At 61.1% G+C, this 12,014-nt stretch overlaps 6 protein-coding genes across 6 annotated transcripts; 3 read left to right on the plus strand and 3 right to left on the minus strand.

Moving 5' to 3' along the window:
- Window positions 1-113: 113 nt before the first annotated feature.
- SPRG_21268 (hypothetical protein) lies at window positions 114-797 on the minus strand (the record flags this gene model as incomplete). Its single annotated transcript, XM_012353372.1, has 1 exon — window positions 114-797. One exon carries the CDS (start codon window positions 795-797, stop codon window positions 114-116), a length of 684 nt encoding a protein of 227 aa, XP_012208762.1.
- A 708-nt stretch (window positions 798-1,505) lies between these two features.
- On the plus strand, window positions 1,506-2,851 carry SPRG_13246 (hypothetical protein; the record flags this gene model as incomplete). The annotated part of the gene is made up of 5 exons (XM_012353349.1): window positions 1,506-1,711; window positions 1,754-2,091; window positions 2,142-2,292; window positions 2,341-2,528; window positions 2,578-2,851. 5 exons carry the CDS (start codon window positions 1,506-1,508, stop codon window positions 2,673-2,675), a joined length of 981 nt encoding a protein of 326 aa, XP_012208739.1. The 3' UTR covers window positions 2,676-2,851.
- SPRG_13247 (hypothetical protein) lies at window positions 2,634-4,999 on the minus strand. The gene is made up of 7 exons (XM_012353350.1): window positions 4,125-4,999; window positions 3,790-4,080; window positions 3,618-3,743; window positions 3,407-3,568; window positions 2,947-3,353; window positions 2,840-2,905; window positions 2,634-2,795 (listed from the first exon to the last, which is right to left on the minus strand). The coding sequence occupies exons 1-7, from the start codon at window positions 4,974-4,976 to the stop codon at window positions 2,696-2,698; spliced, it is 2,004 nt and encodes a 667-aa protein (XP_012208740.1). The 5' UTR covers window positions 4,977-4,999; the 3' UTR covers window positions 2,634-2,695.
- Window positions 5,000-5,337: 338 nt separating this feature from the next.
- On the plus strand, window positions 5,338-6,178 carry SPRG_13248 (hypothetical protein; the record flags this gene model as incomplete). Its single annotated transcript, XM_012353351.1, has 2 exons — window positions 5,338-5,690; window positions 5,736-6,178. Coding segments are annotated over 2 exons (674 nt in total), but the record flags the coding sequence as incomplete, so codon positions are not given.
- SPRG_13249 (hypothetical protein) lies at window positions 6,106-9,564 on the minus strand. Its single transcript, XM_012353352.1, has 6 exons — window positions 9,083-9,564; window positions 8,711-9,039; window positions 8,547-8,661; window positions 7,682-8,484; window positions 7,298-7,632; window positions 6,106-7,252 (listed from the first exon to the last, which is right to left on the minus strand). The coding sequence occupies exons 1-6, from the start codon at window positions 9,547-9,549 to the stop codon at window positions 6,152-6,154; spliced, it is 3,150 nt and encodes a 1,049-aa protein (XP_012208742.1). The 5' UTR covers window positions 9,550-9,564; the 3' UTR covers window positions 6,106-6,151.
- Window positions 9,565-9,842: 278 nt separating this feature from the next.
- On the plus strand, window positions 9,843-11,388 carry SPRG_13250 (hypothetical protein; the record flags this gene model as incomplete). The annotated part of the gene is made up of 1 exon (XM_012353353.1): window positions 9,843-11,388. One exon carries the CDS (start codon window positions 9,843-9,845, stop codon window positions 11,364-11,366), a length of 1,524 nt encoding a protein of 507 aa, XP_012208743.1. The 3' UTR covers window positions 11,367-11,388.
- Window positions 11,389-12,014: the final 626 nt, after the last annotated feature.

Genomic DNA, 12,014 nt, shown 5'->3' on the forward strand with positions numbered 1-12,014 from the left:
CCGCGGCGAGTATTCGTCGAGGCACGTACCGCTGGTACCCGAGTAGCACCCCGAGCAGTCGCCGCACTGACTCGGCTTGCCTTCTTCCACGAGCGACTCGCGATACTGTGCCTTTACATGCACCGCGACTTGGGCGGCCGAATCTCGGTCGGCGTCGCGACCTTGCCGCGCCTTGAGACTCTTGCACGGCACTTCCGTGCTACCGTACGACGACGGCTTTGGGCTCTTGGTGTAGCCATCTCCTTGGTGGGACGGCTTGCCTTTCCCAGGTGAGCCAGGTCGATCGCGGCCATCGTATCGACCGCCACTTGGATAGCCCGTGGCACCACTGGGTTTGCCATAGTTGTCGCTGGGACCCTTGCTCGGCTTAACGTACCCGCCGCCCCCAGCGTTACCTTGGTTGTTGCCAGGCTTTTCGTAGCCGCTGCTCGGAGAGCTGATCGGTCGGTCGTAGCCACTTGGTGGACTGGAGGACTTGTCGTAGCCACTGCTTGGTGCGCTGGTGGGCTTGCCATTGCCGCCGCTCGGAGAGCTCGTCGGTCGACCGTAGCCACTCGGTGGACTTGTGGGCTTGCCGAAGCCGCTGCCTGGTGCGCTGGTGGGCTTGCCGTAACCCGTCTTTGGAGGGCTAGTCGGTCGGACGTAGCTACTCGGTGGACTTGTGGGCGTGCTCGTGGGTCTGCCGTAGCCAATGCTTGTAGGACTGGAACTTGGTGCCTCACTTGATGGTGGACGTTCGGCTGCGCTGGTCGCTGGCTTGCTCGAGTCGTATTGACCACTGGGCGGCGCCGTTGCATACGCGCTCTCGTCACTGCGCCGACTCTCCATGAGGTACTCGTAACCAGGTCGGCCAATGTTGCGCAATTGGTGGCAGTCGTCGAGCAGAAGGTCCGCTGTGTCGATCATGGTGGTGCGCCCGCGCCAATGCAAAAATGAACTCTGTGTACACACTGCCAACCCACCTGTTCTATCCTTCGCATATCGATGCATCGTCGCCTCATGGTAGCCGTCGAAGACGCATGTCGTACACTAAACTTCTCCGTCGCCTTCCAGTTCAGCATGGCGCGCTTTGTTCACCTCGTTGATGTTCCATCGAAGGCGCCAGTGTTCTAGCGTTCGCATCGAAAAATTGAGTTTCTTCGATGCCAGGGACCAGTTGCTGCTACGGACTTCGTGGCGGTGCCAAGGCTACCGTGGTGACGACGCCACCAGACTACTGTACTAGTGTGTGCCGCGACCTTTTGAGTGTCCCGTGCTCCTGATGCCAGCCATCCTGCATGTCGAGTCGCCACACCAGCCCAGTCCTGCTCTGTGCAGACCGTAGCTATGTACTTGGCCGTCACTTGTACATAGCGTGTCGTCACGTCCGTGCCCATCCATGTTCATCGTCCTGACCATGGGGCGCAACGATCTTCTAGCATGGCCTTTCTGCCACCATGTATCCGGATTACCATGTATCATCCGGATGGCCACCGCTCCAATAAAACTCAAGACACCAGCAAGCAATGCATCTCGAAGAGGTCGCGGTGCTCGTGGGCCATGCCGAGTGCGTCTGGCACGCGTCGTGGAGCCCGGACGGAAGCCTTCTGGCGACGTGCGGCAGCGACAAGACGGTGCGCATCTGGGCCTGCGCGCGCAACGGCGCCACCCACTGGGACTGCGTCGCGACGCTCGAGGACGCGCAGAACCGAACGATCCGCGCCTGCGAATGGTACTGCGACGTGCTTCGCCGTTCAATGCTTACGCCCATTAGGTCGCCGAACGGGCAGTTCATTGCGTCCGTGAGCTTTGACGCGACCACGGTCATCTGGGAGCGCCGCGGCGACGTGTACGAGGTGATCGCGTCGTTGGAGGGCCACGAGAGCGAGGTCAAGTCGATCGCGTGGAGCCCGTCGGGGTCATACCTCGCGACGTGCAGCCGCGACAAGAGCGTGTGGATCTGGGAGGCCGACCCGGACACGGACTTTGAGTGCATCTCGGTGCTGCATGGGCACAGCCAAGACGTCAAGTTTGTGCAGTGGCACCCGACCGACGACATTCTCTTCTCGACGTCGTACGACGACACGATCTGTGTCTGGGCCGAGAGCGACGGTGCTGCTACTCTATCCTGCCTCTCGTGCATAGCTTAGCATGTCTCGCAGACGACTGGTACTGCAAGGAGACGCTCAAGGGCCATGCATCCACGGTGTGGGGCGTCACGCTGCGGGCCGACGGCGAGCGCATGGCGTCGTGCTCGGACGACACAAACGTGCTGTTGTGGCAGCACCAGCCGGGCACGAGCGCCGATGGCCGGTACTCTTTCTTTTCCAAGTCGTAGCAATATGTCAATATGGCGGCTAGGCCGACGTCGTGGCAGCCGCTGCAGGCGCTCGAAGGCTTTCACGAGCGGTCGGTCTTTAGCGTTGATTGGCACCCGACGCTCAACTGCATCGTCACGGGTGGCGGCGACGACGGGCTCCGACTCTTTGCCCAAGACAAGGCCGAGAGTCCGTTCCAGCTCGCCTACACGCACGCGCACGCCCACGCCGGTAACAACTGGATACTTTTCAAGGCCCGTTCTAAACTGTATTGGATTAGGCGACGTCAACTGCGTTCGCTGGTCCAAGCGCGACCCGACGCTGCTCGTCTCGACCGGCGACGACTGCGTCGCGCGTCTCTGGCGACTCGTCGCGTAAAAAAGGACAACACGATGCGATCACACGGTGCGCAAGATCTTCTCGCCGAGTTTGCCAAAGCAGCTGTCGAGCTCGAGAGCAATGTCGTCCAGCATCTCGTGCAGCAGCATCTCCTCGAGTCTATGGACGTTGCATTATTCGATGTGAAACCAAGACACGCGTACAGTTCAATCACGACCGGCTGGTCCAACCCCGTGTCGACGAGCGTGGCTTCGGCCACCTTGCGCGATCTACATATCCGTGGCATCGACTGACGAGCCGGCATGCGTACCGCAGAAATGCTGTGCGGTGCAAGGCTAGGGCGCCCGCAATGCGACCAACGTGGGCCGTTGAGATGCCACCTGCCAGCGGCGTCTTGAAGAATGTTGGCCGATGACTATCGTCTCGCTCCATCGAGTGCTGTGGTGCGGCGGTGGTTAGGTCCGTGCCGTTGGGTGCGTCGGTGGTGACGGTCGTTGATACGAGGACGTGGAGCGGCAAGATGCAGCCAGACTTGGTGTCCGAGATAGCGGACGCTTGGGTGGCAATTGCTGGTGGAGTAGGGTGTAGCAAAAGGTCTTCGTCGGCTTGGACCGACTCGATCAGGTCGAGAAGCGACTGCAGCTGGTCGAGTTCACTCTGCCGCCACACCTCGGTGGTCTGTGCCTTCTCGTGCTGCTGGAGGACGTCGACCGTGTCCTGTGGAGCATCGCCAGATCAAGATCGACGGGACGTATGACGAGGGGCTGTACCGTGAGGAGGTCGTCGAGGAGCAAGTCGGCAAGGTCTTCGGCGTGTGTGGTGACCTTCGCCATGTCCTTTGGCGATAAAAAGACACTGAGACTGGCCGCGTGCTGCCCTTGGATTGCACGGAGCGTCTCTTCGGCCTGGTGCACCAGCGGGTACAGGCTCGACTAGGTCATTCTCGCATACATGATGACAATGGCCATACGCGACGTCTACCTTGAGCCCGTGGACGACGTGGGCGGCTCGTCGGAGAAAGGTCTCGGGGGCTTCGTCGGTCGTCTGCTGGTTGTTCCAGCGCAGTGCAACCGACGCCTCTGCCCGGGAAAACATGTCATTGCGGCGCTACACGACGAGGCATCAGCGACACATAGATCTGATAGAGGCCGACTTCGATCTGGTCGATAAACCACGTTTCTTGAAAGGTTGAGGGCGGCGGCGACGCTGGCCTCGTTGCGACGACCGGCGCCTGGTGCACTGGCGACGGCGCGTGCCGGATGGGGGACAGTCCGACGCTATGAGCCGACGCCGGGCTCGGCGACTCGTCCGACGATTCGATCTGGAGCGGGCTGTCGGCTGTGAGCCACTCGGCCGACTGCAGCGTGTTGACGAGGATGACCCACTCACTGAGCCCGATCGTGTCGCCCATGCCGTCGTTGACAAGGTACAGGTAGTCGGTGATCTACGCATGTAGTCGTAGGAGATTGTCTTGCATGTGGAGTGTACCTGACGCAGCGTGGACGTGATACCGAGCAGCTGCAGCCCTTGGTGGATCTCTCGCGCGTGGAGCACGCCCCGGCGCTTTGCATCGAGCACTTTGAACGTACTCACAATGAGCTTGCGCTGGATTGGCGTTGGCTGCGGCACGTCGATGATAGGCGGTGGAATCGACCGGTACGCGATGTCGTCGTCCTTGTCCTCTTGGTTCGAGCTCATGCGCACCGGCGACAATGGACGCATCACTGGGTTTGGGCTGTAGCTTGGCGGAGGTGGCGAGGGCTGCTGCGTATCTAGATCGAGCGGTTTGATGTGATGCACGGCGGCTTGCGGCGATGGAACTCGTGCCGGCGACGCTTCGACGATAGTGCAAATGGGCTCGGGCTCTGTGGCCGGCAGTGCCGGAGTGGCCACTGGACGACGGGACCAATGCGTTGCGAGCGCTGGCTTTGTCTTGATTTTGGGTGCTGTTGTCGTTGGTCGCGGCCGCACGATGGACCGTTGCTGAACGGGAGGCTGGCTCTTCTTGGGCTGCGTGTACACGCTGGCAATGACCTTCTTTAGCATTGCCGGTGGCGCCTTGTCGCGCGTCCGCTTCGGGTCCTTTCGAAGCTGGTTCTTGGCGAGCGACTGATCAAAGAGCACGGCGCCGTGCACGTCGTCGTTCCATGCTGGCTTGGCCGTGCGCTTTACCGGCGGTGGGCGGGCGGCCCACGGCGAGGGCTTGGGCTTGGCCCGTCGCGGTGCCGGCTTCGCGCTTGTCGCTGGAATGTGGAACGCAATGGCACGCGGGGCATGCTGCGGCCCCGTCGCTCGCACCGCGTCGTCGCGCTCCATGGCGAAGCGCAGCTGGGTCGCCATCGCCGCGTCCGTCTTGCAGACGCTTGCAGCTGGTTTTTTCGAAAAAGGTCTGAATGCACGCAACTTGAACCTGGCAACGACAGCTATGCAATGATGGTGTCTGTAGAGCTCGGTACCAGGCGCCAGGTGCGCTTGCATGTGCCTAGAGCTGCTGTGTTAGTGCTAGGTAAGTCAGGCGCTCCCACGCTCTGCTGGGAGGCGCCGTCAAGCGCATTCTTGCGAGCGTATCTTTCCTTTCACGCCACGCGTTTGATTGGTCCACGTTTTGCAAGTCGGACGAATGGATTGGCTGAAACCATGAGAAGGTCATCTTTATGGCCAATGGCCTTGGGCCTTCCAAACATCACTCATTTCCATTTCTGCATGCTGTCGTCGATCTCGTCGATCTTTCGGGCAAGCCGCGAACCGTCGGACGCGGACCCTGCGGTGGCCACTGCGCCGGAGGCTGAGCCCGCGACGGAGCCGACCGAGGTGCTCGCGGGCGCCGACGAGGCCGTGAAGGAGGCGCACCCGATTCGGCGCAAGCTCAGCAACATCCGCCGCCGGCTCTCGCTCCTTGGCCGCTCCAAGGGCCTTGATACGAGCTTGCAAAACACAGAGGAAGACGAGCAAGATGGCGTCAACGATGACGCCGAGTCGATGAACGACACGCAGCAAAAGCTGACCGACATGATCGCGACCAAGTCCGTGGTCGACATCCAAAACGAAGCCAAGGTGGTGCATCATCTGCAACCTGGTCTTTTTCTATACCAGGCGTAGAGAATATGCGCCATCTTGAGCGGCGACGTCAAGAAGCACCTCAAGATCCTCAAGACACTCGACGCAGCCAACCCCGTCCTCGATGACGTCAAGAAGGCGATGGCCGAAGCCAACATTTGGCTCGTCCAGTGCTTGAGCGCACCTAGCATACCGCGGTGCGAAGCCGACTGCATCAAAGAGGCCAAACTCAGCCAGCAATACCACGCCGAGCGCTGCCTCCTCGACGCCAATGCCATGGCGGTGGCCGAAATCAAGCGTCTCAGCGACCTCGCCCACTCCAACACAGAGCCAAAAGCACCTGGCTTTTCCGTCGACCCTTAAACGCTGGAGTACGCACGCCTCTTCCACACACGTAGAAGGCGACGATCATCTGCATTTCATTGACGCCTTTCTTGGCTTTCGATTTCTGGCGTCTTCTAAAGGCACTCGGCGGCAATCATGGGCGGACGGAGGGCGCGGACGAGCTCCAGAAGGCAGTAGGCGTCATTGGCCGCATATGCAATCTGGTCGGGCGACAGCGGCCGGGCCTCCCAGTCGCTCGTCTGCTGGCTCTTATTGAGCGGGAACTGCAGTGTTTCTTCGACGCACCGGCTCAAACCGACTTGGTTGCGCTTCGTGAGCTTGCAGTAGTAGCTCTGCAGGTCCAAGACGCTTTCCCACTCGCCGTACTCAAAGCACGTGGCGTCCGGGAAGGACCACTGCAGTCGCGCCACGTCTTGGTGCAAGCCAAAGCCGAGCTTCCATATACGCGCGTTGTGGACGACCATATCAAAGAGATCGTGCATCTCGTCGGACCACGCATTGAGCACGTCAAGGACGAAGACGTGGGTCGCACACGCGAGCTGGACCACTGCGCACTTGGACTTCATTTTTGCGTGCACGTCTGGGCGCCACTCGACGTCAATGCCAACCAGGCGGCTCTGGCCGAGCACAGACGACGCCAAGGCCACGGCATCGACCGAGTCGACGACGAGCGTCATAGCCGTCTCAGGCAGCGACCAGTAGACCCGATTGGGATCCACAAGCACCGTCGGCTTGCGCGTGTACGTGGCTTCGAGCTGCATGAGTGCGGGAAAGGCCTCTTGGAGCTGAAACTCGATCGCAAGGACTTGGACGTCGGCGACCTTCAAGCTCGGGTACTCGTCGTCGTCGAGCAGCCGCGCTTCGAGGCCAGTGAGAAAGGCCGTGGGCGCCATCGTCGCAACCAAAGGGTGCTTGGTAGTCGCGCGAATGTACTTGACGCCGACGCTGTTGCCGTTGGCAAAGAGGTCGGCGAAGTGCGTCGCAAGCACCGTCGCGTACTCGGGCGTAAAGAAGGCATCGTGCGCGAGCAGAAAATTGATCGTCTTCTCCGCATTGTCTTGCAAGGTCGCGCAGCGGCAGTAGTCGACGAGCCGGGCGGCGTCGGCCGTACAGAGGTGAAACACGCGGTCCAATTCCGCGACCAAGTGCATTGGCATCGCGTCGAGCTCGCGCAAGCAGTACGCCACGTGGTGGGGGCCATGCGTCCCCGGCACCTACACCATGCACCTTCAAAACCGAGCATGGTGTCGAACTGCTACCATGGCGAGCAAGAGCTTGGCAAACTTGGCCTGGATGCGAAAACCAATGTCGATGGACGGAAACGCCAGCAGCGCTTGGAGAAGAAAGAGGTACGGGTCCTCGGTCGCGTGGATCGCCGCGCAAATGTCGTCTTGGGCCTGCTCCTTCGCTGCCTTGTCCCGCACCGACGTGAGTCGCTCGGTCAAGTGCTGCGCAAAGAGGATCGGGGCGCACGAGAGCGCCTCGATGGACGCGCACCACAGCGCGCCGCAGGACGTCGTGTCGACCGGCGCCGTGGTCCGCAACGCGGTCGCATGATCGGCCGTGGCCTCAAACAGCGCGCGTTTCTCAAACACTAGGAGCGACATCACCTCGCCACCACTACTATCGAGTATTGGACGTACGCACTTTGAGGCACTTGGCGCGCCCGGCGGCGTCCATCTCGCCCGTCTTGGCCGTGTATTTCGTGTACAATTCGCGTACAATCGAGGCGTACACGGGCACGGGCAAAAGGTGCGTGTGGGCCTGCAGCGTTCGCAGCCGGTCGAGGGCAGCCTCGAGATTGTGTCCGTGGACGCACGTCAGTAGCAGCGCGCGCTCGACCGTGGCCGTGGTGCCATTTTTGGGAAGATGCGCGTGCACCGCCAAGGCGCCGTCGACGTTGCCAGCGTACACGCAGGCTTGCACGAGCTCGTCGAGCAGCGACCCGCGGTCATGACCCACGCCGACGAGCGTCGTTATCATGTCCAGACCGAGGCGCTCGTGGAGGCCGTAGAGGCGCAAGATGTACGTGGCCATCTTGGGCGAAATCGAAATCGCATCCCGTAGTGCGAGGTCGACGACGTGCGGGACGTGCCAAGTGGTAGGCGACGGCGCCGCGCTCAGGTCGCGCATGAGGAGGTAGCAGCCCCGAATGTACTTGCGGACGATGGTCTGCGTCCGCGGCACGTGGTTGTCGTCCATGGTGGCAAACGCTCGCCACGCATCGTCGATCGCGTGGCAGCAAATGTAGGCGTCGATCATCGCCAAGTACGTCGACGGGCCCGGCGTCACCGTCGGCTGTGGCCCAATCGGACCTCGACCCGCGTCGTCGTTTGGGAAGGTCCAGCCGTCATGTGCAAGGGTGGTCATGGCGTTAAAAACGACATGGACTTGGTCGCGCCACTTGCGCTTCCGGCACTGATGGATGAGCGTCTCGAAATCCATCCTAGACATCGCGTGCCAATGAGACGAAGGGGACACGACAAGTGGATAGTGTAGTAAATGTACTTGGTGGGAAGCACGCCCTTGACGACTCGCTCGATGAGACGATCGATGTCGTGCAGAATGACCGACTGCCGCACGGACGCCGGAGTCTCGTAGCCCAAGCAGCCTTGGTACTTGTCTACATCATTCGCTCGAGTGGAAGACAGCGAGGAAGAGACATGACGCACCGTCCGTCACTGACGACGACGACGTCGAGGTAGAGAACAGACGTGCCTTGTCCGCGGCGTCCAAAAGACCGTCAAGGACCCAGGCGTCGACAGTCGGCATGCTCGATGGATCGCGCACCACGCGGCCAATGGCTGAAATGCTCTTGTCGCCGAGGAGTTCGAGGCCATAGTCGAGACGCCGCTGCTGCAAGACACCAGTGATCACATCGAGGGCCTTGCGCTTCGCACACGTCTCGAGGGCCTCCGTGTACAGCGACGGATCGCACGTCTTGTCGAGCAGTCGGGCGTGCTCGAGGACCTTCAGCACGTACGTCACGTCGACGGTATCGCTAGCATATACTTTCATCAGCCGTCGACTGCGCGCCGTCGTACCTCATGGCGAGCACGCGGATGATGGTAGTAAACGTCACAATGTTGGGCTGCACGTCGGTCGCGAGCATCTGCTTGTACATGGCGAGGCCCACGTCGGCTTGCTGGCCGCGGCCAAGCACGTCGATGAGCGCCGTGTATGCAAAGACGTCGGGCGTAAAGCCGTGGAGGGCGAGGAGATCGAACGCGCGCTGGGCCTCCATGGCCTTGCCGCAGCGCTGGCTCGCAGTGATGAGCGTGTTGATGGCGTAGTTGGCTTGGATGGTCGGCTGCGCCGGGATGTCGCCGTCGCCAGCTGCATGCAGCTGCAGCAGCCAGAGCACGTATGCGTACGCCTTCTCCGGCTCGCGCTTGGCCCAGCGGAAGAGAGGCTTGAGCAAGAGGCGCGTCTCGGGCGTCGGCGTCTCTAGCGACGCGAGGTCGCGCACGAGGTCGGCCGTCGCCTCGTCGTCTGCCCACGCGTAGTTCATGCCGAATTCCACTTTGCCCTTTGACACAAACGACGCTGATTGGCTTACAGACCGCACGCGTGGCAGGCTCAGCGCGCGCGCTGGTCGTCGAAAGCCGAGGCGGCGTGCGTTTAGACACCCGAACGTACTGCAAATGCCATCCACTTGGACGCGCGACGGCGAGCGGGACGCTGCGTCATGCTCGCGTCGCCTCGCAAGGTTGCGTGCGTCCAGCCACACGATACCCTCTCGCAATACATATGCATTTGCACAGGTTTTTCTCGCAAGATCACACAAAGATTGCCCGAACGCCCATGGACAACGACGACCCGCGCGACCGGCTCCTCGGCGGCGCCGCGGACGAGCCGCCTACTGCATCGGCGGCGAGCCCACGCTGGTACCGCCGGCGGCGCGTGCAGCTGGTCCTCGCGCTCGTAGGCTGCGTCGTGATCGCGCTCGTCACGCTCGTGCACCTCGTCTTGGCGCTGCGGGGCACGACGATGGCCTTTCGCTCGCTGCATTTGCCCGACCTCTGCAGCGACAAGTCGCTTGGCGCCATCGGTGTCGAGTTTGTCAACCCGTCGCTGTGTGCGCCGACCGTCGGGCCCTTCGACGTGCACCTCTCGGCGAACGGGACATCGCTTCTGGTCGTGTCGTTGCCAGCGTTCTCGCTTGCTCATGGCGTCTCGTCGGTGCAGTCGCACATCTTCTTCTCGGTCCAAGCGTCGCCGGCGGATCTCCAGCGCTTTCTGTTTCAGTCGCCGACGCCAGCGCTGACCGTGTCGGGGTCGATCCCGATCCACATTTCGTGCCTCCTCGTGCCCTTTACCGTCCACGTGGATGTCCACGACCTCTTATCGTCGTCGGCGTCGGTCCATCGGTCTGGCATGTGGGCCTTTCCTCGGCGGCGACGACGACGACCCGCATCCAATGAGTTTGATATCGCCAAGCACATTGACGAAATGGTGCATGCGATCCTCCACACGATCGGGCTCTCGCGCGGCCACATCGACGAAGATGACCATGGCATCTACGTCTTCTCCGACGTCACGTTCGAGTACGCGTCGCAGGTGCAGTGGACGGTGCCCGACCTGAGCTTTGAGCTCACGCATCCCCGCACGAACGAAACGTTGCTGCGCGTCGGGTTTTATGGGTTCACGCTGGGTGGTGGCACAACGCACATTGCAACGTACACGTACCTCGGGCACGCCGACACGGCGCCGCTCGAGGCCGTGCTGCAGTCCTACCTTGGTGGGTCGAACGTCTCGCTGGCCATTGTCGGCGGCCACCCGCAGTCGCACTGCCTCGCGCAGCAGCTCTTCAACCGCATGTCGTTCCCAATCGAGATTCCTGGCACCATTGACGGCCAGCCCGCTTTTTTGCGCAAGTACGAGCTCAACCCGACGCTCAAGAAACTCGACTCGGAGACGCACACGTGCGAGCTCCGCCTCGATGTCGACCTCCAGATCCACAACCCACTCCCGATCGAGCTGGATCTGGTGCACTTGCAGTTTGACATTTTGTACCACAACACGTCGTCGCCGAAGCTGCCGCTGAAAGACCTCGCCACCGCGATCGACAACACAGCGGTCGCGTGGCCGGCCCACGGCGTCAACAACGTCTCGTTCCCGATCCTCGTCACGTCGTTTGAGGTCTGCGAAGACCTCATCGTGCTCTACCTCAGCGACCAGCTCGCCTTTTCGCTCCACCACGGCAACCTCTCGATCGCACTTGGCGGCGGCAGTGCGTTTGACATTCCGTTCACCGTTGATGACATTCGGGTCCACCCACCCTCCGATGTCGTCGAGAGCACAGACATAGGAGCTACGTACGTCTAAGTCAACATAGTAGGATCCTGAAATCGCTTGGTGGTTCGTGATGTACGGGTATGCTAGTTGAGAGCTGGATGGATCTAAGAACCTCATCGTAGCCCCATCCTCGTCATATAGTGTCCTGTCGATGAGCCAGATTGTCACCTCCTTCGCTCTGCGAGCCGTGCATGACGACACTTTCAATTTCCAACCGACGTGAACGACCAGATTTCGCCTTCTCTCTTCCAGACAACTCGGGTCCGCGCGGCTACGTCCAGTTACAGAGTCGATGGCAAGATTGTCTGTATTCATTGTGCTGATCGTAGAGTGAAGTAGTGAGTGTAGTAGTGTGTGTAATAGTGTATCCACACTTAGATGACTTTAACCATCTGAAGGACGCGGACGAGGATGGCCACCGAGAGACCAAAGATGACGACCCACATGAGCCCGATGCTCACCATGTTCTTTCGGCGAAGGCTTGCGAGGTGGATGCCGGCTTCTTGCGCATCGGCGCGGGTCTCCTTGACGTTCTCTTGCGCGCGCTCGAGCTGCTCGCGCTGCATCATGAGGTTGTTGTCGATGTTGATCCCGACCGCTTGCGTCTCGCCAATGATGTTTTTGGCCTCGTTTAAATACCCGCCCGTGCGGTCCAGACGCTCTTGGTGGGCGTGCGGG

The sequence above is a fragment of the Saprolegnia parasitica genome, assembly GCF_000151545.1.
Source record: "Saprolegnia parasitica CBS 223.65 unplaced genomic scaffold supercont2.121, whole genome shotgun sequence".
Lineage (NCBI taxonomy): Eukaryota > Oomycota > Saprolegniomycetes > Saprolegniales > Saprolegniaceae > Saprolegnia > Saprolegnia parasitica.

Coding starts and splice junctions, on each gene's coding strand:
- SPRG_13247 (XM_012353350.1), bottom strand. CDS start 4,976: ATGGCGACCCAGCTGCGCTTCGCCATGGAGCGCGACGACGCGGTGCGA. Junction 3,744..3,789: donor GGTTTATCGACCAGATCGAA/GTCGGCCTCTAT, acceptor CTCGTCGTGTAG/CGCCGCAATGACATGTTTTC. Junction 3,569..3,617: donor ACGTCGTCCACGGGCTCAAG/GTAGACGTCGCG, acceptor AGAATGACCTAG/TCGAGCCTGTACCCGCTGGT.
- SPRG_13249 (XM_012353352.1), bottom strand. CDS start 9,549: ATGAACTACGCGTGGGCAGACGACGAGGCGACGGCCGACCTCGTGCGC. Junction 8,485..8,546: donor AAGGGCGTGCTTCCCACCAA/GTACATTTACTA, acceptor CGCGATGTCTAG/GATGGATTTCGAGACGCTCA. Junction 7,253..7,297: donor CCAAGCTCTTGCTCGCCATG/GTAGCAGTTCGA, acceptor TGCATGGTGTAG/GTGCCGGGGACGCATGGCCC.